The 19,397-nt window shown below is 41.4% G+C and overlaps 1 protein-coding gene across 11 annotated transcripts in view; it reads left to right on the plus strand.

Annotated features, from left to right (window-relative positions):
* ptprua (protein tyrosine phosphatase receptor type Ua) overlaps positions 1-19,397 on the plus strand; it is a 266,297-nt gene that overhangs the window by 137,795 nt on the left and 109,105 nt on the right. For all 11 annotated transcript variants that reach the window (XM_085792302.1, XM_085792303.1, XM_085792304.1 and 8 more), the window contains 3 exons: positions 2,487-2,602; positions 5,838-6,009; positions 7,933-8,226. In XM_085792302.1, the coding sequence (XP_085648428.1) occupies positions 2,487-2,602; positions 5,838-6,009; positions 7,933-8,226 (582 nt within the window). The remainder of the gene's footprint in view (positions 1-2,486; positions 2,603-5,837; positions 6,010-7,932; positions 8,227-19,397) is intronic.

A 19,397-nucleotide genomic window follows, 5' to 3' on the forward strand; every position in this document is an offset into this window, starting at 1 on the left:
TGTGTTGTTTTTCCTCTTGAGTCGGTGTCTAAATTCTAAACACGTGTCAAGACCAATTTCTCCTCCAACAGGAATAAGAGGCAACATTTCTAATTTGAAGAACCAACATCTCAAATAGTCTGAATACACTGGAGACTTAAATTACCTTGGCTCTATTATGTTTTAGTGGTAGTAATTAAGGCTAGACAGGTCACATGGCTGGGCTTTTAGATTTTAAATTCAATTTTCTCTTTCACTATTGCTGTTGCATCATCCTCATAGCTTCTTGGGGCTGTGAACACTCGTCTTTTATTTTTTTAGCAACTTTTTCATCGTTTTTTCATATCAAAAGCATTGACAAGTATTTCTTCCAAGAGTTGTGAACCCCACCCCCCCATCCAGGTGGCATTCCCACAAACACTCATGTACTAACTGAACAGGCAACAAGCACCGAAAGAAGAAAACAAATACTGACAGACACAGACCAACAAAACAGAATCAAAGCAAACTGTGTTTACCATTAGGCCTATGGTCAGAGCACCAACACTCTGGACCTTTGGCATAAGAAAAGTCACAACAATCACAATCTGGACATTGAAAAGACCAGGATGGTGGTCAATGAGAAAGTAAGAAAGACAATAAAGACAAGGGCTCAGGCAAAAGGCAGGCTCCTGATAGGAGTTATGAGCTGTGACCAGGTTTTGTCATATTTATCCTCCATCCCACCTACAGTAGCCTATAGCCTACCTACAACATCACCTCTATACTCCAATGAACATAGGCAGGAGGGTTCTTCCCCTCCAGTTGCAGTACGGCAGGCTTGCAACAATGCATAGGCGATTGCATTGAATGCTTGTCTTTTAAGACAATGACAAAGTAAAGCGTGTATTTTTGTTTTTTAACTTTAGCAAAAACATAATTTACTGTGTCTCTAAGATGTTTTTTCACATAGCTAAAGTGGGAAGATAGGTTTGATATTCATTATTAAGCAAATTTCATTTTGGCTTTGAGCTGCATTTGGTAAAGGAACTCAGCTAGTTAAGTTGCTCGTTACTAAAACATTTGAGTTGTTGAATATGTGAGGTTAATGCATCTTTGAGGCATATCAACATATCAGTTGCTGTTTTTTGCATTAGCATTACAATGTTAGCTAGACATAGGCTAGTTAGCCTACCTGAGTAAGCTACATTGTTTGCAACCATCAGACACTGCCTAAAGAATTTTTCCAGCTTATTTTGTAAAAAGAAAAATGTAAAAGTGGGTTTTAGTGGCTAATATGGTTCATCTTGCCAAAATACAAATAGCCTTGCTAACTGTGGCAAGACACAGTGTTTGGCAAGGAAATAGTGTTGCCTAAAACTGCGTTTAATATCAAAACTTCTCTCAGTTTTTGTGATTAACACATGAAAAGAACCATTTTGGATGCAGACATTATTACTGTTGATAACAGACTTTGTGCAAATGTTGGAGGGTTGCAAAAGCTTTAATTTTCCAAACAGAAGAGCACAACACATTTTAGTCAAGGTGACTAATTTGGATCTTGATGTATTGCCAAGCAAGGTTTTATGGAAATTGCTAGGTACCAACAGGTGCCAAAAACGGTATGGATCTTTTTTCCAAGAGGCCCACCTGATGCTTAATAGCAGAGCACAGGCTTTGAAAAAGAGCTTTTGTAATCAGGTTGAGACAGTTGCAGTTAAAATGTTTTTGTGTGTTTTTTTCCTCCATAATACTATATTATTTTGAAGTTTAGCGCTCAGATTTTTATAAGTGCTTCATGAGGAGCTGACTTGAAAAACAAGTTGCAAAATAGCCTTTTCTGCATTATAATATCAGTGTGCTTTCCTCATGATAAAAAGACTGATGTATTCATGTATTCATATACACACACACATAGGCTACACACCATTTACTGTAAGAGAAAATATAGAAAATATAGTAAGTGTTGGTGAGATATGTATTTGAATGTGTTTGTTTACCAGATACCTTTCACAGAATGACCCGGAAATACAGTTCACTATATTCAACAGTAACACTGTGGGTGTATTATGAAGGGGCAAGCATATGGTGTTACAGGCATTACAGTAAACAAAAAGTAATGCTATTTGTGTACTGGCAGAGACTGGCATGACTAAGTGTGGGGGTCTGTCATTGGATAAACAGAATGCATACATTCCAGCAGACATTGCAGAAGCCTGTCTCCAGAATTGTTTTGCATCACAGCTTGAGTAATTTCATATTTTATTGAACAACATGATAATAGGCTGTATTATACGACTGTCACAGAAACAATAGGGCTGTAACAGTGATTCAGACCCCAAAGATTCAGAAGTTCCCTTATGCTGGCTGTGAGGCTGAGTCTGGGCCCTGGCATGTCGTCATTTACAGGCTCTGAATAAATTACAATTCACATCTGTGTGGTTAATATATTTAGACAGTGATGCTCAGCTCCAGATGTGCCACTTTTCATCATTGCGTGCGTGTGTGTTGTGCGTCCCTTTCCACAGACAAGGTGCCTCATTTCTCTCGGCTGGGTGACGTGGAGGTGAATGCCGGGCAGAATGCCTCGTTCCAGTGTGTCGCCACGGGCAAAGTTTCTGAGACGGAGCCTTTCCTCCTGGAGGTGAGAAAGAGAGTGTGTGTATGTGTGTGTGTGTGTGTGTGTGTGTGTGTGTGTGAGGCTGTTTTCCCTTTTGTTTTTGTATTTATTATCTTTTCAAGCCAGCATCTCGGCACCTACATATCAGAGGATGATTGGAAGAAGCAACACAAAGGAAAAAAGAAAAAAAAAAGATGATAATTGTATGATAATGTTTGGCGCTGACAGTCTAACAGAACAACACACAGTCGTTACATTTACTTGCATGTTTCCATTGACACCTTATTCAGGCTGTTGTTAACACGAGCTTTTCTAACTGTCTAAACCAGTTAAGGGAATATTCCTCTCTACATTTACCCTAGACCCTTCTCTTTGACTATGCAGTGATGTGTTTGAATGCAGTCCAAAGTTAAAGGACTCATAGTAGTTCCATTAGGAAGCGCTTTCCACATCTACAATGTTAGACACATATAGCTTTCCATTTCAGGTAAGGGAGAGTTATCATAACCAGGATTGCACACATCATTTTAAAGGTGTACACATCACCAGGTATTAAGGGTGGAAAGAAAACAATATTATTGTGTTGCATAATAGGAACTGTGAAAGGATATGGAGGAGCTAGACTCATACTGTACAAGGGACTATAAATCAGGATATCTTAGCTTCTGCTGCATCAGTTCAGTCCTTTGTATTTTAAAACATTTTCCCACACGTCCCCCAGCAACAAAGTGAGACATTGAATCTCTAGTAATATCCAAAATTTAATTACCTGAGATAAAAGAGGAATCATCTCATCTGGCCCTGTGATTATCTGTATAGGGGGAGTTAATAGTCACATATTGTATTATTTTCCTGTGTTGATCCATTACAAGATATAAAACACCTCAGTTTCTCAGGCTTTACGCTCAGGTTTGGTGAGCCAATCAGAAGAGAGGAGGCTCTGAGCCTCTATTTTGATTGGCTGACTGTTTTCTAAGTGATTGAGGAAAACAAATGCAGCAGAATTCAGCTAAACACTCACAGAAATCAAATCCTGCAAGTTTGGATGGTGGATCCAGGTGAGCAGGGCTCGGGGCATGGCTGAGAGCGGTGGCTGCTTTGTTGTGACATCACAAAAGAAAAGAAATCCTGACAGCTCATTTAAAGGCTGCAGTTTCAGTGTGTGCATTTCTCTGTGGCCTGAGGCTTTAATACTTTCACAGTGTTAATACAGAAGCTAGACGTGTTTTATGATCAAAGAAGACATATACATCTAACTTTATAGCCTTCTATATGAGACCTTTAAAGGATATGAGAGCCATTATCTTGGCATAGAACCACTAAATAGTGTAATTCGATATTGTTTAATAATGCGCTAAATCTGCGACTATCGGAGTTTCTCTTTTATTAGTGGTGGTGTTGTGGAGAAATGAGTCATTTGAGAGTTTGGAGGATTATTAAGTTTGCACCTCTCCTTTTGTAGCTTTTTGATTGTGACGGCATTTAGTGTACTAAAGCCCCTAAAGTCATTTTTTCTCATGCAGCAACTGAAAATAGTTTCAATTTTCCTAGTTTGAATATGAGCTAATATTAGTCTTCAAAAATCCATCCCTGAATGCCTCCACTCTTCCTCTGGCCTTGAAGCCCGCACATCTAAGTGCTTTTGAAATGATGGCAGCAGAGAGAAGGCGCTTTGCAAATGAGATCTCGGTATACGTGGTGATCCTTCCCTTGTGTTTCCGCCTGATTTTATTTCACACCCCCTTCTCTCTTCTTCTGAATTGAAGCCTTTGAAGATCATCGGCATGTGAAAGAGCTTTTTTTTTTTTTTTATCAGTTTCACAGTTTGCCAAATTTGTTGACGGAGCTACACACACACACCCACGTCGGAAGATGCAAACAAACAATGCGAAGCATGTCTTTTATAATTTGACAGGAGTACTGCAGAGAACTTCTCTGCCTAAGTCAACTCAGGCTTCAGCCCCTCCCTGCTTCTCTCATTAAGAACAAAAAAAGAAAAGAAAAACTTGGTAACAGCAGAAAATAGAGATATATCACAAACTATTACTGCCTTCTGTTCCTCCATTTGTTTTTCAAGGCCTGTTTGATCACCAACACTGAGTCTGCTAATTGCTGCTTTCTCTTTGATCTCCCCGGCGCGGTGGAGGTCCTCTCTCTGGACCAGTCTGAAGCTTCTCTCCTTCCTTCTTCTTAGGTAGTCCAAATAAATTGTTAACATAATGTATCTTAATCAATTATCATCATATTTCCTCCGCTGTCCTCAGGCCCAAATTGCAGACAGCTGTCTCAGATGCTATTTAGATCTTTAACATCAACAGGCTCTGAGTCCAAACCTGAATTAGTCATTGCACAAACTCTTAATTATAATACGATGCAGGGCTCGCTGCCAGACAAGAATGGCATCAGGCTTGGCAAAGAGATTTTTTTTTTTTTTGTGTTTGTTAAAAGCCTGCAGGTGGTCTTTAAAGTTGTTGTGGAAAAAAAAATGGTGTGCAGGCTCCACTCTGAAGAGTCACTTCAAGCCAAAATACATAAATGTTGAAAACAACAACAACAATGGAGGTAACCAGTTTAAAAAAAACACAGGGGGACAGATTCTATTTACACCAAACCTAAAGGTAAAGTCAGATCTAATCTGTATTTTGCGACAGTGGCGCCTATCCTCCGTACATCTAATTTCAAATTTTCCAAAAACCAACACTGCATCTTTTTTCCACCTTATCCTCCGAAACCATTTCCGACGTGCGGCTGTCAAAGCCACTTACTTGTGAAAAGCATGAGCAGGAGACATTTTACATAATAATCTGCTTATTCTGTGAGGGAGCTGCATATATTGTAGCTCGCACCTGGAACAGATTATTGTTAAGTGTTGTCTTCTGATTTCCTGTTCCACTGGTTGAGCCAATTGCCGGTAGCGCCTGCAGCGCTGACACATTAGCATGGAAAGAGATGAGGAGATGTCAGCCTCAGCCTCCTGTGCTGGAAACAGCGACCCGGGAGGCCCGTGTCAGCGGCGCTCGCAAGCAAAAACACCATTGTTACCTGTGACATTCATCACGTACTTATTATCTCGCCCTCCCATGTAGCTAATTCCAACCTTCCTTTGTCTTCCTGTCTGCTCCTCAACCTGTCACCCCACTTTTAATCGCTTGAATAGTCTTCCAGGTAAACATGTGGTTGGGTTGGTGTGGTGCTCACGCTTGACTTCTCTCCCTCTCTCCCTCTCTCCCTCTCTGTGTGTTTGCTGCCTGGCTCCCAGCGGAGAAACGGCGTGGTGCTGGACTCGCCTTTACTGTCACGCCTTAGCCACAAGCGGCTCATGGCCACGTTCCAGGTGGAGGCGCAACGTGGGGAGCAGGACCTCTACCGCTGCATCACCCTGTCCCCCAGAGGAGCCGCCGTCTCCAACTTCGGGGAACTCATTGTCAGAGGTGAGAGATGATGCGTTTAGGGACATGTGGACATTGTAGCGCACGTTCAGGCCAAAAACATCCCCAACACTTGAGTAACGACTGGTACCAATCTGTTTATGTGTGAAGATATTTTAGATTATTTGACGTGGGGTGGTGTATTACCTGCAGTTAATTCAGAACAGCACTCTCACAGTTCAGAAGCGTAGTCAGGGTCAGGGTCAGCAAAAGCAACAAAATACAATATTTTAGCCACTTATAACTCCAACTATAACTCTAAGTACAGTACAGAACTAGAATGGACATGTTTAACTTGCCAGTGTGCCACCAATGGTCAGTTCCAAAGTAGGAATACCTTGATTATAAAATCACATAATAATACGCATAGATAAGCTATCATTATACATTTTTCAGTATCTATGCCATTTGTTGAAATTTAAACAGTCAAAATAAAAAAATAAGTAAATTATTATTTTTTTAAAAACTCTAACTAGCGTATTTCATTGCTTATTTCATCAACATGAACATGCCTCCATCTACCAAATGTCACAACCTGTGTAAACTTTCATACATAAGTAAGAATAAACAATAATAATAACTATATATATATATAAACCTACTGTTTTATCAGTTCCCTGGGAAAACAATTGGGAATAATGAGTGTTTATTTATACCGATTCACAGTTTGCTGTTGGCGGCTGTGTTGACTGAACGTGCTGCTGATTTCCCACATTCGCTGAGCACAGTCAGTACGAAAAAGGTGCAACCACAGTAAACAAGTTGAGTGCACACAATGACTGAAAAAAATATTTTCCCTGCCCAAAAAAAAATGTTGTAGATTTGCCGTCATGGTCTTTGAATGTCAACAAATATTGCCAGAAAATCACTGGGATGGCAACACTGAGCCTTGCTGGGCATACAAACTGTAGGGAACAGTCGGCCTGACTCTGCACCTGTCAAAGAAAAATGTCTTACACCTTTAATATGTGGCTACTGTTTGTTTAAGCTAATGGAAGCCCCAAAATACACGCACCCAGTTCATTATGCAGTACTGCAGCTGGGAGGGCAGCACCAACATATTCTCCTGATGAATATTATGTTGTTCATAAAATTAAAAAAAATAGCTTCAACATGAAATTTAATTTCATTCATATTCATATATTTCTGTTTTTGTGTTGGTCAAACAAAAAAGACACAGCTTGTTAATTATTGAGTTTTAGGAAGTAGGCGTCATTCTTCCACCACTCTTTAAACTTAGCTCCATTTTAACTCAGGTACAGACAGAGCAGATGAGTAAATTTCAAACATGCTTAATTATACCTTTCAAATTAAAGGAAATCACAGAAAATAATTACAAGAAATAAAAAATAAAAACATTGTGCATTAGCTGGCGAATTGATGTAATGTTTGCAGGGTTGATGAGGGTCATGTTGTCCATCAAGCCTGAGGTTCTTATGAGCAGAGAGGAAAGAATTAATTATGCAATTATTCATGCAAATAAGCTCTTATTTGGAGTGCACAACAAGAACTTGCAACATTCAAGTCTCTCTCTCTCTCTCTTTCTCTTTCTCTCTTTCTGCCTCTCTGTTTATGCCTGTCTTTTCCTCTCTCTCTCCCATAATCCTGATGTGATTAAAAGATTTTTATGACTCAGTGCTCTAGCAGAGCAGAAATAATGTTATTGAAACTATAAAACAAAAAAGAGACAATCCATGACAGAGATCCTTGACGTCTCCTTTCCTCGCATGATGTGGTTCTTTTCTGCTGAAAATTGCAGTGTTTGACTGTTTTTCATCAGTGTTTTCAAGGACAGATTTTCATCTGCATCCTTCTGTTGTTTTATGTGCTATCACTTATAAACAGCACCACAAACCCGACTCTAATAGGATTATACATTTACAGTAGATCCATAATGACATGTCGTGTCACTGTTCTTTATTGCAGTGCCCCCGACTCCGATCGCGCCCCCTCAGCTGCTGCGGGCCGGCCCCACCTATCTGATCATCCAGCTCAACACTAACTCCATCGTGGGGGACGGGCCAGTCATCCGGCGGGAAATCCAGTACCGAGCCAGTCAGTCCACGTGGACGGAGACTCACGGTGTGGGCTCACTCACCTATAAAGTTTGGCATTTGGAGCCGGACACGGAATACCGCATCAGCGTCCTGCTCACCCGGCCCGCGGAGGGGGGCACCGGAGCACCGGGACCCCCCCTGATCAGTAGGACAAAGTGTGCAGGTGAGTCAGATCATCCTCCCAACAGCCTTGATAAGATCCATGGCAATGAAGCAAATTAGAGCTTTAGTATCAAACACCAAAACAGAGCAGCTCTGGCACCAGAAATAATCTCATTGGTCGGGATAAACCTCAGTGGGCGAGACTTTAATAGCTTTTATTTTAGGTTGTAGCCTGGTGAGAAAAGGCAGAAGAGGAGGAGGCTAATACTGAGAAGTTTACCATTCTCATTTTATCCATACTGAGCTCCACCCCCACATTCAGGTTTACCTCACTCACTGACAGTGTTGTTGCCTCCAGACATTCTTCCTCTTAGAAATATGGCTGAATATTGAATTTACTGAAATGAAGTGATGACCGTATTGTGGCTGAACATTTTTTTCATCAATATTGGTTTTTTTTTTTTTTTTTTAAGTTTATTCCTTGGGCTTTTTCTGCCCTTGTTTGACAGTATACAGTGGTAAAGAGAGACAGGAGATGGGGAGGCAGAGAGAGAAGGAACAACACGGCTCCCCTTTCATCATCACTGTAAATGCAAGAAAATAGGGAAAAAAAATTCTTATCACAAGTTCTCATAACCAGAAGATATTTCATTTATGAGGCAATTTGATTTGTATACCCCATTTCATACCCGTTTGTCTCAAAGGGCTTTACATAGCAAAACAGAGTATCAATAAATCCACCAGTCAATACAATTTGTATGAAACAACACAACCTTTCTTGCTGTTTTTCTCAAAAAACTGAAATACAGTCCAGCACATGGCCCCCTTCACCCTTCACAAGACTCCATGATGATATTTGTATCACCCATTGCATTATGGGTTTTACAGTATGACGCGTCCTGCATCTGTTGCAGTGTTGCCTTGTCAGCAGATGGTTCTACCACTTTTTGGTCTGGACTGAAATATCCAAATAACTATTGGATCAGCTTCATCTGATCATGTGGCCAAAACTAATGACAGTCCCATCAGTCTCAGCTGTACTGTCTGTGTAGAGCTAATTAGCTATTTTTGCCAGGCTAACAAGGTGAAGTTAGATGGAAGTCATATTTAATAAGTTAAAGTAGTAGAGTGAGAGGGGGAGAGGGAAGTTGTCGCTAAAGTAACCAGCAGATCTGAGCAGTGTTTAAACAACTGTGGGAGTAAGCTACAAGTGCTTGAGCACAACTAGGGTAAACAGTGTGTAACTAGAAAAAACATTTCCAAGAATGGAAATGGTGTGAATGCTGTAAGCAATGCTGAATGAGCTGAAGAAATTGTTGAAAGAAAGAAAGAAAGATTGAAACAAGAGAGAAAAAAGAAAAGGACAGAAAGAAAGAAAGAATCAAACAAACAAAGAAGTAAAAAGACAGAAATGGAGTGAAAGAAAGAAAGAAAGAAAGAAAGAAAGAAAGAAAGAAAGAAAGAAAGAAAGAAAAAAGAAAGAAAGAAAGAAAGAAATGGAGTAAAAACAAAGGAAGAGAAAAGGAGTAGAAAGAAAGAAAGAAACAATCAAACAAACAAAGAGGTAAAAAGACAGAAATGGAGTGAAAGAAAGAAAGAAAGAAATGGAGTAAAAACAAAGGAAGAGAAAAGGAATAGAAAGAAAGAAAGAAACAATCAAACAAACAAAGAAGTAAAAAGACAGAAATGGAGTGAAAGAAAGAAAGAAAGAAAGAAAGAAAGAAAGAAGAAAAAGAGAGAGGGGGATGATAGATAGAAAGAGGTAGATGGATGGATGGATGGATGGATGGATGGATAGAGAGGGAAGGATAGAAAAAGTGAGTGAAAGAAAGAAAGAAAGAAAGAAAGAAAGAAAGAAAGAAAGAAAGAAAAAAAGGAGACAGAGGGGTTAAAAAATAGGGAGGGGAATAGATAGATAGATAGATAGATAGATAGATAGATAGATAGATAGATAGATAGATAGATAGATAGATAGATAGATAGATAGATAGATAGATAGATAGATAGATAGATAGATAGATAGATAGATAGATAGGACACATGTTAAAAGCTGCATCCTATGTCCCAGGCTCCACCTGTAATTGTACTACTATTAATAGAGTTGGAAAGACTAAACGTCTGAACTTAAATTCATGAGAAAAATATAAATTGTTGGAGATGTTTACATCAAAAGTATAAAATAATTGAGAGCCTGATGAATTTGAGCTGAAAACCTGTGTGTGTGTGTGTGTGTGTGTGTCTGGGTGTGTGAGTCTGGCGGTCTCTCTGTCTGTGTGTACATGTGCAGAAAGTAAAACTGTTAAGCGCCACAAAACTCCTCTCTCCCTAATGATCTGATTGATTACACCTGTGTGGCAGCCTGCCCTCAGAAGTTACCATGGCGACTACCATGCTTACATTTTACTGTGTGGAACAGTGTTGTGTTGTGTCTGTTTGTCTGTTTGTGTATGTGTGCATGTGTGACTGTGTGTGAGCGTCTGTGTGTGTCTGTCTGTGTGAGTGTGATGCCTGTGTTTGTGCGTGGACATCCTCTGTCAGTCTGGTTTATCATGTGTGTGTGTGGGGCTGTGTTTAAAAACATCTTAACGAGCGGCCAGGCTGCAGCTGCACTTGTTCTATTAATAGACATGATAACGAGCTGGCCACTACAGCTGGACCAACTGCACACAGAGCAGAGCAGAGCAGAGAGATTTGAGCTCAGTGCAGCTTCCAAAAACAGCCCAGTAAAAGAGAACCGTAACTCTTATCAGAATGTGGTCTGACTACTGGGGCAAGGAGACCTTCCTGAGCGAGCCAATGTGCATTAAATGTTTGTAGGGCAAAAACTTTTCTTGCCGTCGCAAGGTAGAAAAGGGGGGCATTTCTGTTTTTCTAAAAAAATCTGCTCCTACTTTTATATTGAAGTGGATGAGCCACTGGAGCAGGTCTAGCTGCATAATTAGGCTCACTGAGACAATTCTGTAAGTCTGTCTGCTGTTTTGAACACATCAGATGAGACACGACAAGTGTGGCTACAAACCGGTGAGGAAATCATGTGTCTAGAGTTTAATTTGTGGCCGTGCTGGCAATTTATCCAGAAAAAATCCTGAATGTTTTTTCGATCCCTCTCACTCTAACGATGATGTCACTCACTCTAAGCCCTGCTCGTTAAGCGCAATACACAACCATTATAAAGTTGGATTTTGTGAAAAATTTTAATGATTTTAAAACAGCCAACAATCTAAAACTGTTGAAGATATCAATAAGATGAGTCATACGGGAATAGATTAAAAGTTTGTCTACAATTTAAAAGACAAATGGAGTCTGTGGGAGAAATTATGCTGACGTTTTAGAGGTTCAAAGAAGTAAGAAGATTTTAAAAGTTTGAAGACGTTTTCAATGCATTCCTATGGGAAAAAATTTGCAGAAAAAGTTAAATATTTTAAAAAGTATAAATAGTATAAAAGAGAAAAGTCATAGCACCCTTGTCCTGAAAAAGCCACACGTTTTGATATATGAATGGTTGAAATAGCACAAAGTATGAAGGAGTAGAAGATGTCTGAAAAAGGGTGAAAGTAGTAAGAATAATAATAAGTATAAAGAAAATGGCCGAACTGAATAACAATAGTGTGAATGCTTCCAGCATTCACACTAATTAGCAAGTGTGATGGATAAAACAGGCCACTTAACACAATTCAGATGTGGAAATGACATAAATACTGCATCCCAAAATAAATACTGCGTTGATACAGCACCACAGAGACGTTTACATACCGACTCCTCAGCTTATTTAACTGTACATATGAATGAATGAATGAATATTTTTTATTTCCGTGTCATGCCACCACTGTGGCCCATCCCATATGGGATTACAAGACACATTTACTAAGAACATCGAATACATCAAACTGAAAAAGACACTTTAGCTTCTCCACGTCGTCCAACCACACACATACAGTATTAGTGTTAAAAGCCCATAACATGAAAACAGGGAACTCAAATAACAAAATATTTTTGTGTTTTTTCATTAAAAAGTCCTGTGTGCGGGGCGTCGAGTGGCGCAGTAGGTTGAGCGGTCACCCCATGTTTAGAGGCTGCAGTCCTCGCTCCAGGCGGCCCCGATTTGAATCCTGCATCGGGTGGCCCTTTCCTGCATTTCATTCCCCCTCTTTCTGCCTCCCTATTTCCTGTCTCTCTCAACTGCACTATCTAATAAAAGGCATAAAAAAGCCAAAAAATAAAAGTCCTCTGTGCACATTTTTAAGAAACAGTATCTGTCATCACAGGTTAGGACATAGAGACAAAGCCAAACATCTGTCATTAGTAGGAGTGGTAATTAAGCAATTTGGATGACTAATTGATCATTGATTGATCTTTTCACTACTGAATCGTTTCTATGGTTCATTCACAAATGATCCAGTAAGAGAATGTCTTGGAATAAAAATAACAGAGGAAGTGTTTCAGAATAGAAATAGAATGCATGTGACTTCTGATGAGTCACTGTGACACAGCTAGTTCATACAACAAGCAGAAGACTTAAAGCATCAGCACAACACAACAAACCGAAGACCATCTGGCTCTTCCTGCACTTCACACACACACACACACACAGAAATCACAGCCTGTTCCTGCTCTGACACTCCAACATTCAGCAGAGCTGTGAGCTGCAGCTGGAAGCTGCATCAAACATGTTGTGATGCATCACTTAACAACTTGTAGTTTGCCTATAGCCACTGAGAACAAAAGGTGTGTCTGTTGTCACGGTGGCACAGAAGGCGTGTGATGGCCTCTATTCATCCTGGGCGTAGCTGTAATATAGACATAAGTTCATATGAAGAACCGAGACGTGCTTTCATCCACAGTCACGGTTACATGACGCGAGGCATGGAGTGTGTGAGAGTGGGAGAAAAACAACAGTTGAAGCACCGCACCTGTGGGTTAAAGACTGCTCTGATCCTGGCTGTTCAAGTTCACTTGAAGAGCTGCTGTGACATTAAGGTTCTCTCATGAAGAACGACGTGCAAGCCGAGGGCAGGCTCTTCTCCCCCGAAACCTGTCATCTGGGTTTTAGCCACGGTGCTGCACATCTGGGTGAAAAAAGGCACCCTGCTGCTCCGTCGAGTAGACAGCACGACGCCCCTGTCACCTGCCACGCTCTTTGATCCACTCTCGTCAGTGTCTTTCCACTCGCCCACCTCCTGTCTACTCCCATTGCTCTGATCTGAAGCCTTCTCCCTGGGGAGAAAGCAGCAGACAGCAGAGGCCCGGTGACACACAACTCTGGATGAATTTGTCTCCCTAATGTGTCACACGGAGACATTTCTTTTAGCAGAAAAGACTCCTCTTTTTGGACAGTGGATGGGTGTGACATTTCATACTCAATAGTGCAGAGGATAGAACTCCCACGGCGCTATTGTCCGGGGTGGTTCAGATGCTAAACGGATGATATGCCTTTGCCTTTTTTTTTTTTTTCCTCCGGTGTTCAGGCTCCCTATGTGGGTACGATCTTGGTGAATGTGTCATTAAAGTATAATGGTCATTAAGCTCCCTGCACCACCTCCTCCTGAAAGCCATTCTGTGCAAACTATTTTTGATGGCATAATTTTTGTCAAAGAATGAAATTCTGCAGAGAAAAAAAAAACATAAAAAAAAGAAAAAAGATAAATGGTCATTTCTGGCCCATGCTTGGTCTGCAACTGAAATTTCTGAATGATTACACAAGTGTGGAGATACAGTACTTACTAAAATAAAGTTTCAAACTGATCATTAAAGCAGATAACAGCGGCACGGCCGTTTCGGCTAATGCTGTGTTCAAGGCAGGCTTTTGAAACCGTAAGTTACAGCTTCAAGTCACAACTACGACTTGGTAGCGTTCCAGGTAACCCGTAGCTCGTGTTTTTACCGTCCTGTTGTCTGTGAAAGTTCCCTATAACGGCCACTCGTAACTTCCGACCCGTGAACTCGTACCAGATCGAACTGGTATGACTTCACAGGAAGGAAAAACACAAAGTACGAGTTTCCTTGAACGCACCATGAGTTAGCAGCCCCCGCCCTTGTCAGGCATCAATTGGTCCTCGTGCTACGTCACCACATTCACGCGCATCCCTTGGCTGCACACACAGCCCTTCATGCCGTTCTCTCCCCTCATTGGATAACACTTGTATCCCACAAGGAAAATTTTCTCCTCGGGTTACAGCAGAGCAGAGTGACGGAGAGACTCGTGTTTAGGCTGAAATACTTCATGTAAGTGATTGCTGACGGAAAATAGGACTATTTAGGACTTATATTAACAAAAACATTCCACTGATATCTGCTTTAAACTACCAGGGTGAGCTCTGTGCTCTGGTGTTCCATCAAAGTTCATTTGTTCAGACGTGACCCACTGATTTACTCTGAGAGTTCCGATCGCTATTAGAGGAAGTGCTGAAGCACAAGAGATGCCATTTACCTCCATGGGTAAAGTTATATGGGTAATTACATCCTAGCATTACCAAGACTCAACACAATTTTAATCTCAAAAGTTGGATTTCCGGTCAAAAGTTTGACAACACCACAATTTTTCCAGTTTTTTATTGAAATTCAAGCAGTTCAAGTCCAACGAATAGCTTGGAATTTCTGGTAAGTGGTGAACTGCCAGAGGTTTTTAAAACGGCTAGGTCGCCCAAAACTAAAAAGAAAAAGAAAAAGAGGCATCCCACATTGACTACAGAAGACTAGAAGATGTGTTATGGACTGATGAATCAAAAATTGAAATCTTCGGTTTATCACGTAGGGTATTTGTACAATACGCCGTCAAGTAGGTGAAAGGACATTTGACATAATCTGTCAAACATGGAGGATGGGTCAGGGGCTGTTCTGCTGGATCCAGGGTCAGTGACTTGTACAGAGTTAAAGGTACCCTGAACCAAAATGGCTACCACAGCATGCAGCAGCGCCATGCAGGACCCTCTGGTATGAGCCTAGTGGGCCAGAGAGAGAGAAGATAATGACCCAGAACAAGTCCAAACTATGCCAGAATTACTTTAGGAACAAGATGGTAAAGCTTCAGAACATTGAGTGGCCAGCACAGCCCCCATCCAGCTGCTTTGGGATGAACTGGACAGAAGAGGGAAAGCAAAGCAGCTGCACATCGATGGAAACTTCTGAGACAGAGTTGGGAAGAACTTTTGATTTCCATTGTAGAAGGAGTGCCACGAGTGTGTTCAGCTGTTATATCTGCCAAAGGTGGCTACGTTGATGAGTCAAAAGTTTAGAATACATTTTGGTTCATAAATTGATTCCATGATTTCTTTGTTAAAACAACTACTGTGCAAAGAACTTTAATTTTGTGTTGGTTTTGGCGACCCCTGTGGACAAAAGCGGTAGTGTTTTGCCAGAATGAAGACATGCCTTTCCCCTAAGCTCTGGTGCGTATTGTCCTAAAGACGCTTATCTGGCTCGCCCGTGCTGTATCCTCCGGTCTGAGTGCAGTAAATCGTTTTGTCCGTCCACTGCCTCCCGAAGGTATAGAGTTACACTATTAAGAAATAGCTCATCTTCCCACTGATGGCCTCATTTGCTGTTGTAGGTCAAACAGAGACGTCAGCAGAAATGAGAGACTTTTGCATATCCAGTTAAAAGTTCTTTGGAGTTGCTTTAAACTGCATCATATAATCAGGCTGTTATAAAACTTCTGACCGGTGGTGTGTTTAAAACCTGCAGGAACTAACTCTACAACAGAAGTTCCAGCAGTGCAAAGCTGGTGTGGCTTCAGTGGTGAGCGTGAGGGTGTGCACTGATAGTCCGTCATGATTCCAACATTGCTCCTGGCAGGAGGGACAGGCCTCAGTGGCAGCTCACTGAGGCAGCTGTTAAAGATGTGGAGGATGAGATGAAATGTGGAGAGCCACAGGGAGTCTCCCTCATTCATTTTTTCTTCTCCCCCTCTTCCTCTACTCATCTCTTGTCCAGCTTCCACATCCCTCCTTCACTCCCCGTGCCTCTGGCTTATCCCCTTTGATTAGGCTAATCAAGCTGAATGTCAGTTTGGGGCAGGACTGGTAGAGGACTGCAGGGTGGAGAGGGCAGGACAGAGCCGGCTGCAGCGCTGCTGTAATGATGAGTAATGGCATCTGGAGCAGAAACTGAACATTCGGTTAGTGATCCTCCAGTGACGGACCTGGTTTCATCTGGATTAGACTGTTAAGGTTTCAAGGTACTTTATTGTCATTCCGACATGGAGACATGAAAGAACAGAATTTGAACTTGAGGCCCGGAGAAACTAAATAAATAGAAATAGAAAAATAGACATGTAATAAAAAATCCAAAAGCTAATGGCTAACAGTCCATGAAGGTTGTTTGGGGTCGCTCATAATCCTGGAGGCCCGATCCTGCCTCACAAAAGTATTTGAAATTGTCCACATTTTGTCATGTTACAACCACAAACTTAAATGTATTTTATTGGAATTTTATGTGACAAACCAACACAAAGTAGTGCATAATTGTGAAGTGGAAGGAAAACGATAGTACAGTACATTGTGTGCAAGAGTCTTTTACAAATGAAAGTCAGAAAAGTGTGGCAGTTACAGCTGCAAGTCTTTTGGAGTATGTCTCTACCAGCTTTTCACATCTACAGACTGCAGTCTTTGCCCATTATTCTTTGCAAAATAGCTCCAGTTCAGTCAGATTGGATGGTGAGCGTCTGTGAACGGCAGTTTTCAAGTCTTGCCACAGATTCTCAGTAGGATTTATGTCTGTAGGACTTTGACTGGGACGCTATGCTTTGATGTAAACCAGTCCATTGTAGCTCTGGCTGTGTGTTTAGGTTGGTTGACCTCCTGGAAGGTGAACCTCCGTCCCAGTCTCAAGTCTTTTGCTGCTGTGTTCATGCTCAAGTGCAGCATTAGTCAAGTCAAGTGCCACACATCGCATTTTTGCGTGTAGGCCAAAAAGTTTAATTTTTGTCTTTTGTCTTTGCAAAAGATCTTTAACACCATGAACCATTTTCTTTCCTCTTAACAATTATGCACTACTTTGTGTTAGTCTATCACATTCAATCCCAATAAAGACATTAAGTTTGTGGTTGCAATGTGACAAAATGTGGAAAAGTTCAAGAAGTATATGAATGCTTTTGCAAGGCACTTTAAATTACACAGATGGATTTAAAACTAGACCCAGTGATCTGTTTTGGTGATCCTGGACTGGAAGACCCAATCCAGCAGCCTTGGGTTTCCTCAGGAAGTTGAGGTGTTTGTGGATCTCCTTTACCACGCTGGCTGTGTCAATGGACCCAGTTGAAGTTGGACGCCACCTGAGCTCTTACCTGCTGCTCATAAGGAAACCAGACACTGAGACACCTATCCTAGTGCATGTTTGACAGGGAAGTAATGATGCAGTTTTTTTTTAAGTTCCATTTTTACTGCTTGATTGATGGATCCTGTTCCCTGGGAAAGTTTTATCTTCTATTAGCACCAGCTGCGAAATCACAAATCAGCCAAACCCTGCCTGGGAGAGCAAACATCTTTCAAATCAGCAAGGACGCTAAAAGACATTTCCCTCTGTGTCGCACCTCTGTCCCCTCAGAACTGATGTCTCCTCCATGACATTGCTTCATTAATTCTGGTAGCAGCTCTGATCTATGTTTAGTGATGCAGCGGGGCCATCCAGCCATTCCAGCAGTCTGCAGGTCTGCGCTGCCAGTCCAGCGTCGCCCTCCTCGTGGGTTTATCTGATGTCTCAGCAGCAAATCCAGGCCAGGGACAGAAATAACCCCCCCTGGTGTGAAACTGGACATTTTGCATGACAGGGACATGGGCATCTGCAATCACAACATTCACACGTGACAGCAGTAATTAGGCACCTTCTGTTCATGTATGATTCATTGCCAGAGCTGTGCAGCGGTCTCCTACTGACCCTCAAGAGAGAAGGCAGTACTACAGTGCAGTGGCGGCTGGTGGTGAAATTAGTTGGGTGGGCTAATAAATAAATTATACCCATTAAATGGTTAACACAAAGTTACATCGTATTAGCAACTAACTGGGCCTAATCCCCCCCCAAAAAAAATCCGGAAATCACCAAATTCACCAAAGTAAAAGTGTTCACCAACATAAAACTTATAAAATAGACATTAACTTGTAATACAATAAAAGCAAAATGGCTTGGGGGCTTTCTTGTAAATTATATTCCTTAAATTAAAAGTTTCACCTGTTAGCTTGGTGCTTTTTGATTTCTGTTTGGTGCTTTTTTGATGTCGACGGAAAGGCCTGTCTCTCGCCCCGGACCCAGTTCCTTACCGAAACAGCGAGTCAACGGCCCCAGACTAAGCCCAAGCGGTCGGCAAATGGCGAGGGCGGGACATGGCACCTGTCAATCATCCACAGTCGGAAAATGAATGAGAGCAGACTCGGTGAGCTCGGGCTGCATAAAATTAGCCCATTTAGAGATATCCTGTGTTTTTCTTGAAACTATTTAATACTGTCGCCACTTCCGATCTCACTCAGACTTATAACAATCTTTTGTACTGTATGTTATTTAGATTTTTTTTTTTCTCATCTGTTGTTGTGTAATGCAGGGAGGGCTTAGCCCTGCTAGCCCATTGATACAGCCGTCACTGCTACAGTGTATGTGTCTTCTTTTAGCAGTTTGATTGTTTTCATTGTCTCACCCCTTCCTAACCTCAAAGTTGCAACTGTTGCTGTTTAATTTTTCCTCATCAGTATCCCTATCTTAGGCTGCACTAAGTAGGATTATTTAGGTAAAAAAATAAATAAATAAATAAAAAAAAGCTTGTCTTGTAAGCATGAACTACCAAATTGTGCAGCAAGAGAAAACAGCAACCCATCCCCCTCTTACCAGATACACACACTGCTTGTGTTTTTTTTCTCCATCTACCCATTTTCTGTTGCTTATCAATGTCCGTGTGGACGTGACAGCGAAGTCTAGCCTGACATCTGGCTCGCCACTCCCAATGGGAGATCTCTAGGCAATCTCGTACTGGATGGGATACGTGATGAAATTCCTCCACCGTGCTTCTTGTCCGGATGTGCCCAGATCACTTCCACAGGGAAGAATCCCGACTACAAGTCCTGAGCATCTTAACAGTCTGTTCATTGTGAAGGAACAGTGGCTCTGCTCAAGGATACATTTCGATGTGGGGAAATGCGTACGGTCAGGCTCCCTCTCAGGAGGATGAGGATGTGATGCATTCAAAAGGATGCTTTGTTTTGACCACTTCCATCTGTGAGCTTATAGTCTTGACCATACATGTTTAGATTG

The sequence above is a fragment of the Trachurus japonicus genome, chromosome 11 (assembly GCF_045865225.1).
Source record: "Trachurus japonicus isolate A0001 chromosome 11, Traja_1.0".
NCBI classification, from domain to species: Eukaryota; Metazoa; Chordata; class Actinopteri; order Carangiformes; family Carangidae; genus Trachurus; species Trachurus japonicus.